Source organism: Hirundo rustica, chromosome 4, assembly GCF_015227805.2.
Source record: "Hirundo rustica isolate bHirRus1 chromosome 4, bHirRus1.pri.v3, whole genome shotgun sequence".
Taxonomy (NCBI): Eukaryota; Metazoa; Chordata; class Aves; order Passeriformes; family Hirundinidae; genus Hirundo; species Hirundo rustica.
In genome coordinates, this window is record NC_053453.1 from 1,716,540 (window position 1) to 1,737,223 (window position 20,684).

Here is a 20,684-nt window from a genome sequence, read left to right on the forward strand (position 1 = left end):
TAAATATACAGAGAGTGACCAGAGCTCTGGGAGGATCTGAATTTTATGGATATCAAATACTGTGATCTCAGTGTGGTGCTGTCTTCTCCTTCCCCTTTCCTTCATAAATCCCCTCCTGTTTTTATTTTGCTCTTTTAACACACGGGACAAGCTTTCCTTGGCTTTTCCTGCAGGAATATCAAGTTTTTCTCTGGGGCTTTATAGTCAGGATAAAAAAGCTTCACTTGGCTGGTGCTGACTTTTGCTTCCAAGTTATTTTTCACTCATCCCTGGAAGTGTCCAAGGCCAGACTGGACAGTGGAAGGTGTCCCTGCCATGGCAGGGGCGGCACTTCAAGGTCCCTTCCAACCCAAACCCTTCTGGGATTTTACCTGCCATGATCTTCTCTGGTTTGATCTTTTTGGCCATTTCAATCCAGTAATTTCTATGAAACGCTTGAAATTTTCATTGAAGTTCATTATTACTTGCTTTACATTTTTCACTGCATAAAATGCTGTTGAATTATTGTTGAATATCCTGTTGGACAGCTGGTTTATTCTTTCCAAGTGTGACAAAAAATTTACACTAAACTGTATAAACATTTTAGTAGAACAGTGTAGAACCATTTTTTTGGAACAATCCCTGCAGTGTTAAACCCTTTAAATGTTGTATCAGCAAATGTTCATGACAGGGATGTCAGAGCATGGAATAGAAATGCGAGCATCAGTCCCTCTCTTCCATGTATTTCCAGCCTCCAGTTACTTAATTATATTCATAAGTTTGAGGGTTTGTTTAGTTGCCCAGTCCCAAATTCCTGGCACACTCAGACATTCGCCATCTGAGCAGGGCAAGTGCTTTAAAAAAAAATAAATTATTGTAATTTATTTTTCTGCTCTGGTCTTCACAAAACTCAAGTCTTTGTTTCCCTTCCCGTCTTGCATTAAATCTGCTTTTCTTATCCAGTTTGAATATTTTCAGTGCTTAGAATATTATTTATTTCTGTTAGAATAACACAAACACCAGCAGAGCTTGAAGTATAATTATGTTAAACACTGCACAGATGTGTAGTGAGTTCCAGGCTCTGCCCTGGAGACTCTGCAATCAAATGAGAAGAGAAATAAAAGTGCAGTGAGTGGAAGTTGGACACAGAAATTCAATGACACGTGTTATAGGATTATATAAAAGGAAGATGCTCACCAATAATCGATGCATAAATCAATCCCAGCCCCTTTCAGAGCTGTTCTACTCAAGGTAATAATTCTCTGGTGCTTTTATTTCAGAATAAGGTGTTCAATCTGTAAAGAAAACGCTGAAAGACCGGCGTTGTAATTTAGTAATTAAAATACAAAGAGCATTAAATCCTGCTGTGTTCTCCCACTTTCCCAAGGCTTTGCTGGATCTTTTTTTGGGGGTGGTAATTTAAAGAGTTATGGTAACTATGTGGTATTAACTTAGGATTTTCACACTTAGTTAAATATTTTATGGGTATAAAGTGAAGAATTAAAAACTGTCCTATTAATTGTTTGAATTGAGTTTTCAGAGTGATGAAAAAAATGAAACAGAATAAAACTTGACTTATTAATTGGTTATTAAAAAAATCATATATATGCATGCCAGTTACCCGTAAATATTTTCTTTACCGTGTGAATTTTTTTGTGTGTCTCGATGCCAAAACATCTTTGGGGAAAGTTGGACATTCCAAAAGTTCTCCAAAATTATCTTCCCTTGGCAATGCTGGGGTTAATCTCTGAATTTCACCGTTAAGTCGAATATTCTGTTTAAAGATAAATTTGTTTCTGAGTTACAGCTTCAGTCTGAAATTATCTGCTGGCTGCAGTTCTTTTATTCTCTAGCTGAATTGGAAAATCTGTGGGAAATAAAATGGCTGCACTATTTGAGACAGAATCAATGAGTTTTGATGGTTTGTTTATTACTAAATGGAAGAATTCAATTTAACAAGATGAAAAATCCGAAAAACGCAGATAAAATACCTTTAAGACAACAGATTGTCTGTATTTTTAGTGCCTTTCTGAGCATCCAAAGATGAAGATTCTGCTTGTGTTGCATCGTTCAAATTGAGAAACACCTGATGCAGTTACACAGTTCTGTGTCTTGAGCAGAAATCAATCCCTTGAATAGCAGAGCAGCAATAAATGTCCTTTTATTTGCTATTCCAAAGTGGTTTTCCCTCTTTGGGCGTCATCGCTGTTTTCCTTCTGTGGGATTTGGTTCCCAGGATCACAGATTGAGGCGACTCGTGCTGGGAGGGAATGGTAACAATTCATGCAGGGTTTGGATCACTTGATAGAAGAATTGGGATATTCACAGATGGAAAATAACTCTGGAGAACGGCCCCTGATGCTGAGAGGCCTCTAATAAACACAAAATACAGGAGGTTTTCAATGGGATTCCAAATGAGATTGGCTTTGAAGTGGCTTCAATGAGGTGGTGAATTTTTATGGCTTTTATTAATGCAGCATCCCTAAGAATTATTTCACTCTTTATGTGAAATCTGTTGAATCTACAGTTTGCAAAGCACAAGAATTGGGGCTTTTAAAATGATTATAACGCAGCACTGTTGATAAATGATGCTGGGTTTTGGACAGAAGAATGAAGAGTCCTAGGTGGAAAGCTTAAATTTCAAAATTTTCTCAGAGTATTTGGGTATGAGGCAGCTGAGGTGCAAATTTCTTCTCTCTGGCTTGGTTTTGGACTTCAGTGGCGAATTTTTGAAAGGGTAGTGCTTTGTTTTACATCATGTTTTGTTTTAAAAAAGCATCAAATACTGGCTGACTGTGCTTAGCAATAACTTTTCTTTACCCTTCAGTTGTTTAATCCGGGAATTTAAAAGTATTTCTCCAAAATTATTATTAATATCAATCCTGAACACGATAACAAATGGCAAAAATATTTATGATTTGCTACAATAGCGGTATAACGACAAAGATGGAAGTAGAACACAATCCTAAATCAATTTACTGACAGTTTTTTCCCTGAATTTTACAGAATAACTGTCCTCTTGCTCTGTTTTATAGAGAGAAATCCACTTTGGCTCATATGGAGCAGTCTCTGCTTCTTTCAATTTAGTGAAAAACTACATATTTGACATATGACTGAAACATCAGAAGCTGTCAGCCACGGTTAGAGACAATATTTGAATTGCTACAAATACCTGGCAGCAGTACAGATAGTCTTTAAAATGTTTGATCTCCTTGGACTGTGTTGGCTGACTGAAAAGCATGGATAGAGTTTCAGGAATAAGTCATGCCTTTCTTTCATTCCCAGTGACATGCAGAGATGTAATTCAGATTTTTTTTCAGCGTCTCTTTTTCCTTTGAACCGCGGTTGGATGGAAACACGAGGCTTTTCTGCCTGTTGCTAATCACTAGAATAGTCATGAGTGTATTTTAATTTTTATTTGCAAGGAAATAAAGTCTTCAGAGTCTGTTGTTTTGAAGCTGAGCGAACCAGATGGTTTGTTCGGAGTTTGGTGAGAAGTGGCAGCTTTTCTTTAGTGCTGATATTGTACGAGGACGGGTTGGACAGGAGCAGCCTGGTCTGGTGGAAGGGGTTGGAATGAGATGATCTTGGAGGTCTCTTCCACCCCAGGCCACTCTGGGATTCTGTGATTTCCCGTTGCTGGTCACTTGGTACAAATGGGTGACTTTACTGCCCTAGTTTTGGGGTGGGATCAGGCTGGAAGAACCCGGGATCCTCTCAAGTGAGTGGTGACTCAGAACTTCCCTCCTGCTGCTTCTCCTCCGCGAGCCCTGTCCGTGCACAGGGGCTGAGGGACCTTTCGGATGGAGAAGGCTCTGCAGAGCTTTTCTGTCTCCATGCTGGGAGGTTTTCAACCCTTGGGGTGCCAGCTGTGGCCTCTTCCTTGCTCTTGCTTGAGCAGAAACCCCTGGGATCTCTGTGTGTGTGTCTGCTCTCCTAAATCATCCACCTCCTCCTCCAAGTGTCCCACACTCTGGAGGGTCTGTCCATGGAGGTTTGGAGTGCATATCCCTGGAGGTGTCCAAGGAATCCCTGGAGGTGGCACTCAGAGCTCTGGGCTGGGGACAAAGTGAGGATTTGGCACAGCTTGGTGTTGATGATCTTTGAGGGCTTTTCCAGCCTCCGTGATTCTGAGATTTTCCTTGTTCAGCTTTTTATTCTGGCGTAACAGAAGCTCTTCTTGCTGGGGCAGCAACCCCAATGAATCTCTGTCTTATTGGAGAGCAACGTTCCTGTGGGTTTTCCTGTGTGTATTCCTGTGATTCACATTAAGATTGGAATCTGTAACTCTTTTCTTGGCATTTGTACATTTGTGTTTTTCTCTTTTGGTCTATAACAAGATTCAGTAAATGAAGCTTCTTGTCACATCTTCTGTTCTACAATAGATCCTTACTTGTTCATAAATTCAATTTTTTAATTTTCTTCATTAGCCTCCTCCTCTCAATATGATCTTTTTTATCTGCTTGACTCACTCTTTTAGGACTTCATTATTTTTAGAAAATGTACTGTAGCACATTTAATGGTAATTACAAAAGCTTGTTTTAATTACACTTGTCAAAGACTCCGTTTTACGATGCATTATTGGTGCTGCCGTTTCCAATTCGTAACAATTCTCCACCTTTACAAGTGGAAATGAGCATCCTCTTTTCAAGTGATGTCTCCACATGATTTTTTTGTGCTTAGGACTGATTTTGTGCACAGTGATAATTTAAAAGCAATCCTTTGAGGGGGAAGGGACCAGCATCTGTTCCCAAGAATATCCATAAGTTCCTGGTGTTGCCTGTTCAGAATGATGTGTGGATTTAAATGCAGAAATAGAGGGTTAAAAATGAAAACCCGGGCAGTTCAACATCCGTTAAATGTGGAAATTGGGAATTATTTTTCTTGGGACACTCCATGCAGTGGAAGAGGAGAGCAGTTTTGCTGATCATAATGCAAACAGTGAAGCTTTATCTGATTTTATCAATGTGCAAATGTAGGTGCACAGGGCTATACCTCGGTGAGTGGGAGAGGAATTCAGTGGATGTCAAATCCCTGGAAACATTCAAGGTCAGGCTGGACAGGGCTCTGAGGAGCCTGATGGACTTGAAGATGTTGCTGCTCATGCAGGGGTTTGGGAGATGATCCTTAAGGTCCCTTCCAGCCCAAACCATGATTTATGAAATGCCCCAAAAACTATTTTACAATGTGACACTCACAGCTTGGACCTGAATTCCAAGCTCTGGAATTCACACTTAGCTCTTATCTCATGGATATACTCATCCAGCGAACCTCAGGTTGGAAAAGACATAGAAAACCGCCAACAGTGTGGCAGAGGAAGATCATGCTGTGAGAAGATCATGCTGTGAGAAGATCATGTTTTGAGGAGATCATGCTTAGAGAAGATCACGTTTTGAGAAAATCATGTTTAGAGAAGATCATGTTTAGAGAAGATCATGTTGTGAGAAGATCGTGCTGTGAGAAGATCATGTTTTGAGGAGATCATGCTTAGAGAAGATCACGTTTTGAGAAGATCATGTTTAAAGAAGATCACGTTTTGAGAAAATCATGTTTAGAGAAGATCATGTTTAGAGAAGATCATGTTGTGAGAAGATCATGCTGTGAGAAGATCACGTTTTGAGAAGATCATGCTTAGAGAAGATCACGTTTTGGGAAGATCATGTTTTGAGATCTCTCTTGTGCTGGTGGGTCCCACTCATAGCTGCCAGCAGATCTCCTGTGGGATGGTGATTAGGGAGCTACCACCGCTTCCTTTTAACCTTTAATCCGTTAACTTTTCCTTCAGGCTCGTCCCAAGACCTGCAGTTATTCCATGTGGGCTTTCCCATGAGAGGAGCCCTCATTGCTGTGCTCAGCATTTCCTTTGGAAAATCTTCTTCACTCACAAACCTGATGTGACAGGAGCTCTTCCAGCCCCATTGCCAGGTCTGGAATCCATGGATGTGTCTTGGGAGGTCACCGGTCCCTTGGTGTCCACCTACCCCCTGGTGTTTGGTGAGATGACCCTGAAGCAAGACCTTCAAAGGACTTTCACCTGACGGATGTTAATAATTTATAAATTCAAACCGGACTCTCATTTTGAAGCAGATCGTTCTTTTCCCAGAAAAACGCAAACTGGAGCCATCTCAACTGTTCCACTGTTAATTTTTGGGATGTTAATGAATCTGGAGCTTGGAATCTGTGCTGAGGGACCTGGGACTGCCAAAGGCTGAGTCTAAAATCTGCCTACAAACCTACATTAAACCACCTGATAATGATTTTTTTTTAATCCGCTCCTTAAATAATAGCAATTTATGACCACACACACCTGGAATCCTGTTCCATCCAGCAACAGATTCCTTTTTTTTATTTTAAAAATTTAATTATTAAACTGAGATTTTCAACCAGCTGCTTATTTGCTCTGTTCCGCCTCACAGAGGGCAAAATAAATGTGTTTTTGTTGGTATCCAGTGTGAGCAGGGCTTGGTTTTGTCACAGGATGGCTCTGCAGCTGTCCCTGCAGTCAGGTGCAAGGTGATTCCTGGAATTATTTTTTTTTTTTTTTTGTAGGGAAGAAATCCATTTTTTCAGTGATGGCAACTCCTACCAGTGCTGTGCCAAATCCAGGTGCTACCTTTGAAAACAAAACCCAGGTTGGCTTTTAAACCTTGGTCCAACTTCCTCGGGATTGTGGAGAACTCAATATTAGCGATCTGTTTCGGGAATTAAATTTGGGTGGTTTGGGAAGCAAAGATGGCTCTTTGGAGCTGTTCTTTAGAAAACACCCTTGCAAAGGTTTTGTTCATCAGAGTTTTTTCATGAAGAAACAACCAACCTGTTCCAGTATCTCATTTACACCTGAAGTGCAGCATTCAGCTAATTGAAAACATGGCTATTCTTAATTATTTCCTTGCAGCTCATTGACATTCACAGGGATCTTGTTGCTGCAACCCCATAAATATAGTATTACATTACAGGTTGTTATTTTGGCACTCAGTTCTCCTCTATTGGCATATTTATAGTCTCCTGTATAAATGAATCATTTTATTTATTATTTATTCATTTGAACTTTGCTGTGTCTGCGTTACCGTACAAGTGTCAGGGGTGGAAGAAACTCTTTTTTGCTGAGTTTCTTGCGTGCCAACCAAATCTTCCAGTTACTTTCACAACACAGGGAAGCAAACCTTTGGATGAACAGATTATTTATTATTTTATATACAGTATTTCTCCCTTATCAGTGGCAGATGAAGGCAATGGGCAGTATCACTGTAGAGCTGTAAAATCCAGCTGGTTTGATGATTAATGATTTTGAGGGGTGACAGGGAACCAAACCCAAAAGTCAACCCAAAAAGTGAACCAACTTCCCAAGTAAATCAGATTTCCAGGGTAAAATCTTCCATTCAGAGGGATGTCCTTGGAACAAACGTTACTGCGTTCCCTGATCACGGCAAGACAGAGGAAAAGGGTTTAAGCTCAGTTTAAACCTGGAGGATAAGGATGAATTTTGTCTCTTCTGTCATTGCTGTGCCCTTGACCTGTTGTGCATTTTTTGTTCCATCCCATTGCCTTTCCAAAGTCAGTTTTAGTTCCAGGTCGTGGATAGAATCGTGGGGAGCACAACTGGATTGTAAGAACTAAACCTGAACCGAGTTCTCCTGAGCTTTGTGGAATATCATTTATATCTTCTCTTTGTCACTGGCCTGTTTTGCACATCAGGAGTGTTCTGGAGATCCTCTGTGTTTTGGGGATCATGGGATGGTTAGACATGGAATATTTGCATTGGGTACCCATGAAGATACCTTGCAGCTATGGAATATGAGATCTGGAATGTTAGTTCTGGAATATTAGATCTGGAATGTGGGATATGGGATAGTAGATCTGGAATGTGAGATATGGGATATTAGATCTGGAATGTGAGATGGAATATTCGATCTGGAATATGAGCTACGGAATGTTAATTCTGGAGTATTAGATCTGGAATGTGAGATCTGGCATATGAGATACGGAATATTAGATCTGGAATGTGAGGTGTTCTGGCACAAGTTTCCAGAGAACCTTGACTGCTCCTGGATCCCTGGAAGTGTCCAAGGCCAGGTTGGACACTGGGGCTGGGAGCAGCCTGGGATGGTGGAAGGTGTTGGGATTGGGATGAGATGATTTTTCAGATCCCTTCCAACCCAAATCATTCCACGAATCCGTATTCGGGAGAGGATGGTTTGGGGGGACACAAAACCTGCAGTGAATTTGAGGTGGCTCTGTAACCACGGGGTCTGGGACATCATCAGGGATTAACTGTGAGGAGAAACAAACCACGATCGACACAAAACATGGGAATTTGGCCTTGGAATGCTTCATGGAATGAGCTCTGGAAAACCTGTAATTAGTGAGGCAAGGCTGATTTAAATGCTGGTGGACAGGGCATGTGCTCCATGGGATTCTGATGGAGAGGCTGGCAGAGGCCAGTTTGATTCATAAATATACGACTTTTTGGGGTATTTTTGAAGAAATTGCACAAAAACCCCAACAGTTTCCAAGCATTTTTGTCCATTTTTCCAGATACACCTGACATGCATGTGGGTTTTTTTTTTTTTTTTTTTAATTATTCTTTCTGTTCACCATTATATATTAAATTTAATCTGAATTTTAACATTTTTTACATGCTTCAGGACATAGAAGCACAGGTAAGCAGTTGAAGAAGGAAACAAGAGAAAATCCAAACTTTTTAATGTATTCCTCGGGTATTTGCTAAAAAAAAAACCCCAAAATTAATCTTGACGAAGGGAATCAAGTCTTGTATCTGTACAATATGTGGTGTAATTGTTTAATGACCTTTATTAGATAATTATTAGCCATTAAGGTTTTTTATTAAAAAATGGTGAACCTGGAAAGTATTTGCCTTGATAATTTAGGTATTAAATCCTTCATAGCTTGTTAAAAATCACTTGTCTGCTATTTACACTGCAGGACTTAGAGCTTTATATATTTTTAATAAATTCCTCTGTGCCTGTGTGCTTTTTTAATTTATTTTCTAATTTTTAATGAGTCCCCTTAATCCTATAAAATGGGAAATACTGCAGATGAAAAGCCAAAAACATCAATTTGCTGGGAGCAGTGTCTCTTAAAAGAACACCCAGGTCATATTAGGATTGAAAAGATAAATTTTATTTTAAAGTATTCAGTGTTATTTTAGATTACTGGGCGTGGGAGTGATCCCGTGGTCAAGTTTTTCAGCTTAGTGGATACTTCAACCAATCTGGGAGTTTCCAGAGGAGTGATTCTTAATTAAAGAGGACTGGAGAGTTTTTGGATGTACTTTTTAGCAAATGTATGAAAGGATTTTGTTCTTCCCAAATATCCACCTGTTTAGGATTAGTTTTTCCTAAGTTTAGAAGTGATTTGCCAAGTTAATTCAAATTAAAAAATAAGAAGAAATCCCAGCCTGGTGCATTCTGGTGACATTTCCAAATCCATTTGGGCAAACTCGGGCAGAGCTGTTGAGGAGGGGAGGAAAAAGCCCAGAACTATGGATAATATCCTTGATTCAATATTTTTATTTTTCTGTTCCTTTTTTTTTAGGCCAGGCAGCTGGAAGAGAAGGAGAGGGAGCTGAAGAAACACGATGCCTACTACAAAGAGCAGCTGGCTCGGCTGGAAGAGAGGGTAAAATCTATTTTTTCCCTTCTAATGAACATTTTTTCCCCTTTTTTCCCCTTTCCGTTCATTTCTGCTCCTGGTTATATTTCCAAGATGACTTTTTTAAGGAGATAAAGATTAAAATTCTGTCCAGAGGGTTTATTTTTCAATTTCTGCTGCTGTTTCTGGCTTAATATTGACAAGGTGGAAGGTTTGATGGGGGAATATTTGTTTTCTTTACTAACAAAGTTCTCACATTCGCTGTGGGATTTCATCTGTCACGGTAATTACAGACAGAAAAATGAAATAATGAGGTTATTTTATATCAACGCTGATGAAGAGCCAGTGGAAGTGAAGAAGTGTCACCAAGTGAAATAATTTAAATTAAAATAACACCAACCAAAAAAAAAAAAAAAAAGTGAAGTGTGAAGGGACATAGTGAATTTCTGCTTTCAGTGGGTGGAATTAGTGATTCCTCCATCAGTGCATGGAGAGTTTAATTTTAATTCCAAGTTTATACCATGTTTAAAAAGCACTTCTGTGTCTTTATCTCATCACAGACTTGAAATTAAACTGTAGAGAGCGGCTTGGGAAGCTCTGGGACTTGCTTGCAGTGGCTTAACATATTGCTGTTAACATTCCTATTCTTTACAGGGTATTATTTTATCGGATGTTAATTTCAAATAATTACTGCTGTCATCATTTCCTGGCTCCCAGGTTGGTTGTAACCTCCAGCCTGAATACATTTGCCTCCTTTACCTCTCTGCCTTCTTCCTTCTGAGCTTATATATTGGTGATTAATTCGGATTTTATTTTGTTAGTTGGCTGTAAAAATTATTAAACAAGATACATATTCATTGATTCAGCTTAGCAGGCCAGAAGAAAACCCCTTGCTCTTGTGGATGAGGAGGAAGAACATGTTGCATGAATTACCAGTGTGTATAATTGCTCTTAATTAATATTTTAAATCGAGTGTACATCCGATACCATCTTGGTGTTTTGTCCTCCCTTTTTGACAGTGACATTAATGAAGCCCCAAGCTCTTGGCAGTGAAAAAGAGTTTGAAAGGATGAGGGGAAATCGGTTTAATGATTCTAAATCGGTGCATTATTTAAACAGCTAAAAATGAAGATGCTTCACCCAAAAACTCCACAGGAGACTTTCCTTTTTCTCCAGTTACTGGCTTGGTGTTAGAGGAAGAAGCTTCAGTGGGATTTGATCCAGACTGGATTTTTCTGGGGTGGTTGTAGCTGCACTCTTAGTGTGGAATAATTCATGGCAAAGGATGTCTGATAAACCATGGATCTTGGACAGCTTTTTCTTTCACCTTTTTTTTTACCTTTTACATCTTTTTAGATGATTTTCTTGGTCGTTTTTCACGTTCATGTCAGTCACTGGTACAGTAGCTTCGCTTCCTCTTGTTAGTGAAGACTCCAGTGTGTGTAAATACATGTTTGTGCCGTGCCAGGGAGATAATGAACTTTAAATAACTTTATTTGAGTTCTGCTGGAGTGCCACCCCCAGGGGATGCGATAAAAGGAATTTCTGCCGTCTCTTGGTTTCTCTTGGCTTGGAAATCGCCAGGATTACAGCAGGTAGTTCTGAATTCCTTGTTCTATAACATAGGTGATGTTTGCTCTGCGTTCAGAGTGGATTTTTTGGGATCCTATTCAGGGGTTTTCTCCCAGATTTGTCCCTAAACCAGGACAGGTACCAAGCCTTGTCTTTTCATTCTGACTCCTTATCACTGAGGTAAAATCCTCTGCTTTTCCAAGCTGTCATCCAGTTTGTCATCAAGGTAAGTTTTCATCTCTCTCCTACACACACACAAAAAAAAAAAGTGCTGTTCCAGCTCTGAGAAGAGCGAACTTTGTGTTCCAAATCTGACTTGAAATTTCTTCAGAGAGGTGGAGAGGGCGGAGTGAAAACCTGGAGGAGCAGAGGGTTCACAGCTCCTGCAATCCCACCTTCCCCAAGGCCCTCTCTGGGGTCACCTATGAGCTTCTGTGCTGGGAGTTTGGAAAATTGGGATGGAAATGGAGCTTTTTTTTTAAAAAAAAACGGTGTGGAAATGACAGAGCATGAAAAGAGGCTGGTTTGTTACTCCTGAAATCGTCCTGATTTCAGTGGAAGGTGCTCAGACACAGAGCATGGGCTGCTCAGCAAGGGGAATTTCGGAACAGAAGGCGGGGTGGGAGCAAGTGGAGCTCAGAGAATTAACGTCAGGGTGAAGAAACGTTCGATCCGAGTCTGTCACCTGTGACGGAGAACGCTAATTACAATCTCAGATCATTCCCACATCAAATAAGCACACTTTAAAAACACTTCAGTTATGCCTGTGTGGTATTTCTGGCTGTTGCGTCGTGGAGTGTCAGAGCTCATCTCGATGATTAATTGGCTTTTTGATTACTTAGCCTTTTCAATTAGAAGCTTCATATTTGTGTTCTTGGGTGCTGCTGGAAAAACAATGCAGACGTTGATAATAAAGGGAGATGACAAGGGGACAGATTAGTGTCGGCACAGCGTGCTCCTTATGGAGAAAATTATCCATATTCAGTGCCAGATGAAGCCTGTCAATTATAAAATATTTCAGTGACTGAGGGAAGACGCTCAACCTTTACGGGGCATTATTAATACAGGACAAAATAACTGCGCACAAGTGACAGCTGCGATAGTAAAACATCAACAATTCCATTCTCTGGGGGAATAACTGTTCATAAATTTGCTTTATGTGCTAAAAACCTTTTGATACTTCCCCAAACCCCGGCAATTCCCCGAACAGCTGCCAGTGTTTCTAGGTCAAAGATAGCACATAAGCTATTAGTTATTACATGCTCCACGGCAGCAGAGCAATAGCAGAGAGTTTAACAAAGCAGTTAAAGAACAACCTTCCCTTGCTCTGCGCCTGACTGGGATGTGCAGCTGTGATTTAGGTGTCCACACGTGAAGCTCGGAGGGGAATTTGTCACTTTTTCCTTGTGCAGCTACGGGATGAGTTGGGTCCAGACTGCAGGAAAAACCCAGAGGTAAAACAGTGCTGAAGGCGCTGAGCTCTGTGTGCCCCACGCTGTGTTAATTATTTAATTAGAAGTACAAGGTCCTGCGCAAAGGTCAGGGCAATCCAAGCACGAATCCAGGCTGAGGGGTGGAAAGGATGGGAGAGCAACCCTGGGATGGGGCTTGGGGGTTTTGGTGGATGAGAAGCTGGAAATGAGCATTGGAACCCAGAACCCCCCGTGGGCAGAGCAGGGGGGGATTCTGTCCCTCACTCAGGTGAGACCCCACCTGCAGAGCTGCCCCAGCCCTGGGGGCAACAGCAGCAGCACCTGGAGCTGCTGGAGCAGATCCAGAGGAATCCATGGAGCTGCTCCCAGGGCTGGAGCCCTTCAGCTCCCAGGGATCCATGCTGGGAGAGCTGGTGGTACGCACCTGGGGAGAAGGATCCAGGGAGAGCTTCCAGCACATTCCAGGACCTAAAGGGGCTCCAGGAGAGCTGCAGAGGGACTGAGGACAAGGCCTGGAGGGACAGGACACAGGGAATGGCTTCCACTGCCAGAGGGCAGGGCTGGATGGGATCTTGGGAAGGAATTCCTGCCTGGGCTGGAATTGCCAGAGCAGCTGTGGCTGTCCCTGGATCCCTGGATTGTCCAAGGCGAGGTTGGACATTGGGGCTTGAATCACCCTGGGGTAGTGGAAGGTGTCCATGCCCATGGCAGGGGGTGGAACTGGGTGATGCTGAAGGTCTTTTCTAACCCAAACGGTTCTATGACTCTCTAAGGAGAAAATATATTTGGTTTGGAATAAAGAGGAGCCCCAGTGTGAAATCAGAGCCCTTTTTCAAGGAATACCATTCCTACCCTGTGAGCCAGAGCTCAGGAGCTCAGTCTGTCCTTACTCAGTGCAGTTCCCTGGAGCTGAAGCTGTTCCATTTCTAATGCTTACAGGAAAAAATTGTTGATATCTTCTTCACTGTCTCGTCCTTCTAACTCCAGTGGAGAGGTGCAGTGTTTTTGCTTGGTTTCAGTGCCAGTCCCAAGTGTCCATGGATTTATTCAAACCCATTTCTGCATCTCCAGTGTCCTTTGCTGTGCAGCTCCCAGTCCCCATCAACACTTGCCCAGGATTTTCATGCAGAGCAGTTGACATCCCAGTTTTCCTTCACCCCATTGCTTTTGCTTCACGCCGTTTTTTATGAAGGACACATGACCCTCTCCCGCTTCTCCTTGTAGATTTTTGGCATCACACAGACACTCAGTGAGCTGTGTCTGCCCCTGCTCTGTCTCTGAGACTGATGGGACTCCCCAGTTCCAATTTCCTCCAGCAAACCCAGCTATTTTCATGTTGCACTGCTTCCTAATGCTAATATGCATCATTAGGAGAATGCTGCCCCAAGTCATGGGAGCAGAAGGAAATTAATTTTAATACCCTGCTGTATGACACAACTACTTAGTTTATCAGTGTGAATGAGCGAGATATGGATCCTCATATTAATCATAATATTTTCCACTGGAGCCAAGTTCCTGTGCTCCTGAGTTTCCTGGAAATACTTTTAAGCGTTCAGCAGTTTGGATGTGAAGGTGGTTGTGGGGTGAGGGGATGGGATTATCCTGGAGCAGGAATCTGAGGGGTGGCTCAGGGAGGTGGGAAGGGGCTGAGCCTGGAGAAAAGGGGGATCAGGGGGGACCTGGTGGCTCTGCACAAGTCCCTGGCAGGAGGGGACAGCTGGGGGGTCGGGCTCTGCTCCCAGGGAACAGAGACAGGAGGAGAGGGAACGGCCTCAGCCTGGGCCAGGGGAAGTTTGGAAATTGGGAAAATTCCTTTCCTAAAAGATCTGTCCAGCTCTGGCAGAGATGGAGTTCTCATCCCTGGAGGGATTTCAAAGTGGATGTGCACTTGGGGACGTGGCTCACTGGTGGCCTTGGTGATCTCAGAGGGCTTTTCCAGCCTATACAATTCCACGATTCTGCCATTCTGTAGGAATCTGGTGGTTTCAGTATTACTTTGGATTCACTGCACGTTTAACAGCCTGGAAGTCACCTCTCTGACAGTTCTTGGCCCATTCCGCAGTCCCCACACAGCCTGGTGGTGGGGCTGTGGTGGCTTTTGAGCGGGGACATTCCTGCTCCACAGAGGGCTCAGTGCTGGATCCCAGCCTGGGAATACAGACATTAAGTTCAGGAAACGTTGATCCACTTCTCTGCATCCATTTTTCCCCCCGCTCCCGCCTCAGAACATCGAGGAAGGATTTGCAAATCCCAAGCTCGGCACTTAATTTGGGGATTCTGCTTTCCATGGAGGCTGTCAAGGAGCATTAACCTTAAGGTAAGATGAGCACACGGAGCACAAAGCTCTGAGCTGATGGCACATTCTATCCCAGGTGTTAAATGGTATTATCCATCCTGCTTGCTACAGTAAATAGGATTTTGCTATTATGATGTGTCAGGATTTTCAGGGAAATCAAATTTACTAGACACTAAACTGCCATCCTCACTGCTGAGCAGCTTTTATTCTGGGATCTTGTATTCATCCTAATCCTGTTGGTAGGAAATGCTTATACCAATTGTGTGGGGAAATTATAACTTAATGATCTCTTCCTTTCTCTATTCAAGGCTTAGCTGGGCCCAACATGCTCTGCAGTGAGAGCCCCAGTGCTGAGCTGAGGAGCTGATCCACAGCTTCCCAGCCAGGAATTGTCTTTTGTGGGTGTTTCTCATCAGCAGCAGTGCTCAGGTGCCAGCAATGCCAGCCCCACATTGGTTGGGATGCTTCGGAGCCTTGTTTACCTTTTCAGATCTCAACAGCTCCTCAGTCAGGAGCTGTTTGCTGGGCTTTTTGTAAAGTGGAGTTTGCAAGATGTAGATAACAGAGGGGGGGCTGGTACAAAGCAGGGTAATTACCACAAACGTTTTCATTCCCTATAAGGTAATTTAGCAATTTAAAGCAGGGGTTTTTTTTCGTTTCTGTTTGTGTTCAGTTATCAGTCTGTTTGTTCTTTGTGATCTCCCGTGGCTCTAGCAGTGAGAATTCCAGGAGCAGAGGATGGTTCTGCTCTCACCTCTCGTGTTTAGAAGCCTGTATTTGCCAGAGCAAACATGTTTACTCTCCCCACATTTGTGTGCATTCCTTCACACATTCCAAAGCCAGCTAGCAGGGATGGAGGTGCATGTTTGGAGACTTGAGGCTGGATCCAGCCAAGTAGGAAATTATTTTGGCTGATGAGCGCTTAGGGAAAAGGCAGGGACAGCTCAACAAACCTGGTGTTCTTGTTCCCACGAAGGCATGGAATTACTCCAATATTCCCTAAATATCCGTGGTTTGAAAGAAAATAGTTCCATCATTTCCACTCTGCTCCTATTTTCGAGATATTCTCGGTGTTTGTGTCCTGTTTGTATCTGCCTGGCTCTATTTCTCTTTCTGTAGCAAATAAATAAATGTATATATGCACACACACACACAGAGTCAATACTTTAACTCTATTTCCAAGCACTTTTCCAATAGAAGCAATAAAATACATTACAGCTTCCATGTGATGAATTCCACCGCCTGCCATATCATCTCACTGGTAATGAATTGTGTTATTTCTGTGAAGTTAGTGGGGCCTTTTTCCTTTTTAAATGGATATTCAGCTGCCACGGCGACTTCTCGCAGCTCTCCCAAATCGCTGCGGTGGGGAGACCTGAGGAGAAAATCAAGATATATTCATTTCTCATTTTGTACTTAGGCCAAGAGACTTTTCTGTGTCTCAGCTCATGTGCTGCACCGGGGAGATAAAAGTAGGAGTTCATCAGACTTTCCCAGTGCTTTGTATTTCCACACTGCTCCTGAAAAACCACCCTTTCTAGCACTGACCACAGCATAATGTTTTTGTCAGTTTAGCATAATAAAGCTGTCAGCCCACCCTGTGATCTTGCCAATATTAGAAAATTCCTCTTTTCAGATTTCATTCTGTTTGGGGGGACAGAGCTTTTGTTGAATTGCTTCTTGCCTGGCAGGTTGAGATTAGGAAACTTGCTACCAATTACAATATCTGAAACCTCCACCTGATTGACAGCCCGGGCTGGAGTGTTGTATTTAATGCTCTGCCTCTGTATCTTGCCCAGCCACAATCATTATTCTGAACAGCTGGGTCTCAACCCTGATTTCATTTTTTTTTTCCTCCTCATAATCTTTTATTTACCGTTTCTGACTACGTAGCTAAGATGTCGATTAGTAAACACGCACCTCAGCCGTGTGGTTTTTTCCCCCCCAAGTGCACCAAAAATGCAGAGTTTCATGTTTGCCATGAAAAATACCTGGTTCAGTCTCATCTTTCACTATCACATATCCAATCAATAGCAAGGCTGAAATGCTGCTTAATAACAAAATGAGGAGTTGTTCCACGCTGAATAGCAGCTATTGATGTTTCTGTAAATGTTTGTTTATAGATTATTTTTCCATTATGTATGTGTGTCTTTATAGAGAACAAAAAAACCCCAGTGATAACCAATATCCCAGGATTTTTTCCTGCTGTGCACGAAGACACCTGATAACTTTTAATGTGCAACCACAGTTTCATACAGGTTGCTGCAGTTTTTTATTTCTCCAGCATGTGCAAAAAAAGAAAATGTTTAGAAAGACTTCTGATCATTTTGCAGTTTTAGTTTGGGAAAAAAAAAAAGACTTAATTCCATGTTTTTATTTTAGAAGAATTAGCACAAGTCCAAGGGGTGATGGTATCTGGATGGAAACTGATAACTCAGAGCCCTGGAGCTGGGATGTGTTTATAGAATCACAGAATAATTTGGGTTGGAAGGCAACTAAAAGCTCATCCTAGAAGCTGCTATGGGCAGGGACAACTTCCACTATCCCAGGTTGCTCCAAATCATCTGGGAATGCCCAGCCTACAGAGGATAAGGCTCCAGGGAGAGCTTCCAGAACATTCCAGGGCCTAAAGGGGCTCCAGGACTGCTGCAGAGGGTCTGGGGACGAGGCCTGGAGGGACAGGACACAGGGAATGGCTTCAGATTGGAGAAGGGGAGATTTGGATGGGATCTTGGGAAGGAATTCCTGCCTGGGCTGGAATTGCCAGAGCAGCTGTGGCTCCCCCTGGATCCCTGGAATATCCAAGGCCAGGTTGGACATTGGGGCTTGGAGCAGTCTGGGACAGTGAAATCCTAGTGAGGCCAAGTTTATCCAGCACCAGTCACTTTTTGAGTCAAATTTCCAGCGTTGCCTCAGCCCCACTTGGTGACTGTGGGGTTTTTTTGAGCGTAGCTTCATCTGCTCTTTTCCCCTTCTCCTTCTTACGGAGCAAAAAAACTCCAAAACCTGTCACGAGAGGGAAATATTTTAAATAGTCAAAAAAAGGAACAAACCGAAGGAATTTTCTGAATGTTAAAAGCTGTGTTTATCACTTTGCATAGGATATGGCAAAATGTTTCAACATATGGGGAGTTAATGAATAAGCAGCTTTCGCTTCACCCGGGTCTGTTCCCTCCTCCCACCATCTTCCCATCACAAGCTGAAGTTTGGGAACAAATACTGTGCTAAGTTAACGCTGGATTAAAGCAACCCTCGGGGAGGTGCTTTGCAGGATTTCTTCGTTGAGGTAACATAATTAGCAATGATTACAGCTCTAAATTGAAGTGACCGTTCCCTTGTGCTGGTCCTGTGCAAATCCTGGGGCAGCTCTGGGCCCCATCAGGTTGAGGAAAACCTGGAGGGGCTGGAGCGTGTCCAGGGAAGGGAATGGAGTTGGGAAGGGTCTGGAGGTGCCAGGGAAGCTGGGGAAGGGGCTGAGCCTGGAGAAAAGGGGGATCAGAGGGGAGCTGGTGGCTCTGCACAAGTCCCTGACAGGAGGGGACAGCCAGGGGGGTCGGGCTCTGCTCCCAGGGAACAGCGACAGGAGCAGAGGGAACAGCCTCAGAGTGGAAATTAGGAAAATCCCTTCATAAAAAGGGTTGTCCAGCCCTGGCAGAAATGTAGTTCTCAACCCTGGAGGAATTTAAAGCCATGTGGAGGTGGCACTTGGGGACACGGGGCAGTGGTGGCCTTGGCAATGCTGGGAATGGTTGGACTGGATGCCCTCAGAGGAGATTTCCAGCCTTAATGATTTTATGATTAGAGGAGAACAGTCCTTTTTTGCCTAAGCATTAGTTAGTAATTATTCTCATTAGAAAGCAATAATGTTTATGAGAAATTAAGCCTTTTTTTTTTTTAATTATAATTAATCCTGCAAACCCAATGGCTGAAATGATGGAATCATAGAAATGCTCTTCCTTTATTACAGGAAGACTCGCTGCCTTCATTTTCACTGTTGTCACTCTGAGTGATATCTTAATTTTTCCTGCCCCTAAAAATAGTCCAGTCCCATAACTGATAGATAAATTAGAGAATCCCCAGGAAATGCTGCTGAACGTTTCTGTTTGCTAGCACAATAAATGCAGAAGGCAATAAATGTCCTCTTACATCAAGAGGAGGCGGGTAATGAGTAAATGATGGGAAAAGGGATTTTGAAAATAAATGATCAATCCAGTATAAGTTGAAAAACAATTTATTAATATCTTGGCCTTCAGTTAAGAGGAGAGAGAGATCTGTGCAGCCAGAGGAATTGGGGATGGACTGCTGACATCTGGCAGCGATGGAATTTTGGGAAGATGATTCAGGTTTATGAACAATAAGCTGTGATTTAGACCCAGCTTTTCCCGTATGAGTTTTGCTGGTTCACCCATGTGTTACAGAGAAAAAAAAAAAAAAAAAGAAAAGAAAAAATTTCTGTTTCTGTGTAAGCACAGAGGATGCTGGGTTTGGGGAAAGCTTTGTATAAAGGATGCAACTCTTAAAGTGCCTGAGGAAATCTGAGCTCTGCACCACGTCCTGCTATGGGTTTATCATTTTTTCACCTCACTTTGTTGTGCTTTTCACCTGCAGGAGATCAAACCCTGCCCAGGATCAGCTGTGTCCAGTGGCAACATCCTTAAAATCAGAGCAAGTCTGGCCACAGTGAGAGCTGAACCAAAATCCTGGGATGTGACCCCAGTGCAGAGAGAGGAGAGCTGTACCAGCTCTTTCTGGCATTGTTTGTGGCACAGATCCCAGCTTTGACCGGGCTTGGCCACAGGAGTGAAAGTTTAAGTCAAGGTTTTTCTTCTGCCTTGAGAAAGGCAGAATGCCTTGGCTACAGAAAGGCAAAATTCTTTGGTGTTTTCTGTATTTTTCTGTGTTCTGTGAAACTCCCTCAAAACTAAACCAGCAAATTTAATACTGGGTGGAGGAACTCTCATTAAAGATGATCACAGGGAGTTTCAGGAAAGAAAATGGGAGAAAATAGGAGAGAAGAGAGAAAATCAGAGTGATGGATTTGGTGACAAGCCCGCTGACAACTCTTCCTTGCAGCCAAATTTTTGCTTTAAAGAGCAAAACCAATTGGTGTGGGGTGCTGCAGATCTCCTTTAAAATCTCTGCCCATTCCTTCAGGAGAGGTGAGATCGCATCAAGTTTCTGTATTTGTGAGATCCTCCTGGAAAAATAGCGTGCCATTTTTACACTAATCCTTGCAAGGTGGAAGTTTTTTCACTTTTTGATTCTGATTTAAATTTTCCACCCTGTTTGAGGGTCCTGTGTCTGACACCAGCTCAGTATGAAATAGTCTCAGCTCTGCTGGGCTGGGCTCGTTGCTGCTCTTGCTTTTAAATGAGAATTTGACACAGCAGAAGTAGATGAACCCTCAGAGCTGGAACTGGTGGCAGAAATGACCATTTTTAAATTCAGAAATACTGGTGCTGGTGGTGTCAGGGAGACATGGAAGTTCCTGGATCTCACTCCTTTGGAACCAAAAACATTTTCATACCTGAGAGCTGGGACTTTTCAATGCAGACCTATTCACATGCATATTGCTGTGCCTCAAAAGGCCTTTCCCTTTGAAGCAGGGGAGGATAATCATGTGTTTGAAATCAGGAGATGCTCTCCTGCCACTTTAGAAATCTTTCTTTTTTTCCCCTCATATCAGGGAGTTTAACCCTTTGCAGGCAGTTTATGCACAGGGAAACACCAAAGCAGAGCTGTGGTAATTAGGAAGCAAATCCAAATAAACAGAGGAGGTCAAACATTTGTCT

The 20,684-nt window shown here is 42.6% G+C and overlaps 1 protein-coding gene across 4 annotated transcripts in view; it reads left to right on the plus strand.

Annotated features, from left to right (window-relative positions):
* CHCHD3 (coiled-coil-helix-coiled-coil-helix domain containing 3) overlaps positions 1-20,684 on the plus strand; it is a 123,441-nt gene that overhangs the window by 64,806 nt on the left and 37,951 nt on the right. For 2 of the 4 annotated variants that reach the window (XM_040062652.1, XM_040062653.1), the window contains exons 5-6: positions 8,625-8,639; positions 9,535-9,618. In XM_040062652.1, the coding sequence (XP_039918586.1) occupies positions 8,625-8,639; positions 9,535-9,618 (99 nt within the window). The remainder of the gene's footprint in view (positions 1-8,624; positions 8,640-9,534; positions 9,619-20,684) is intronic. The other 2 variants (XM_040062654.1, XM_040062655.1) reach the window with 1 other exon arrangement.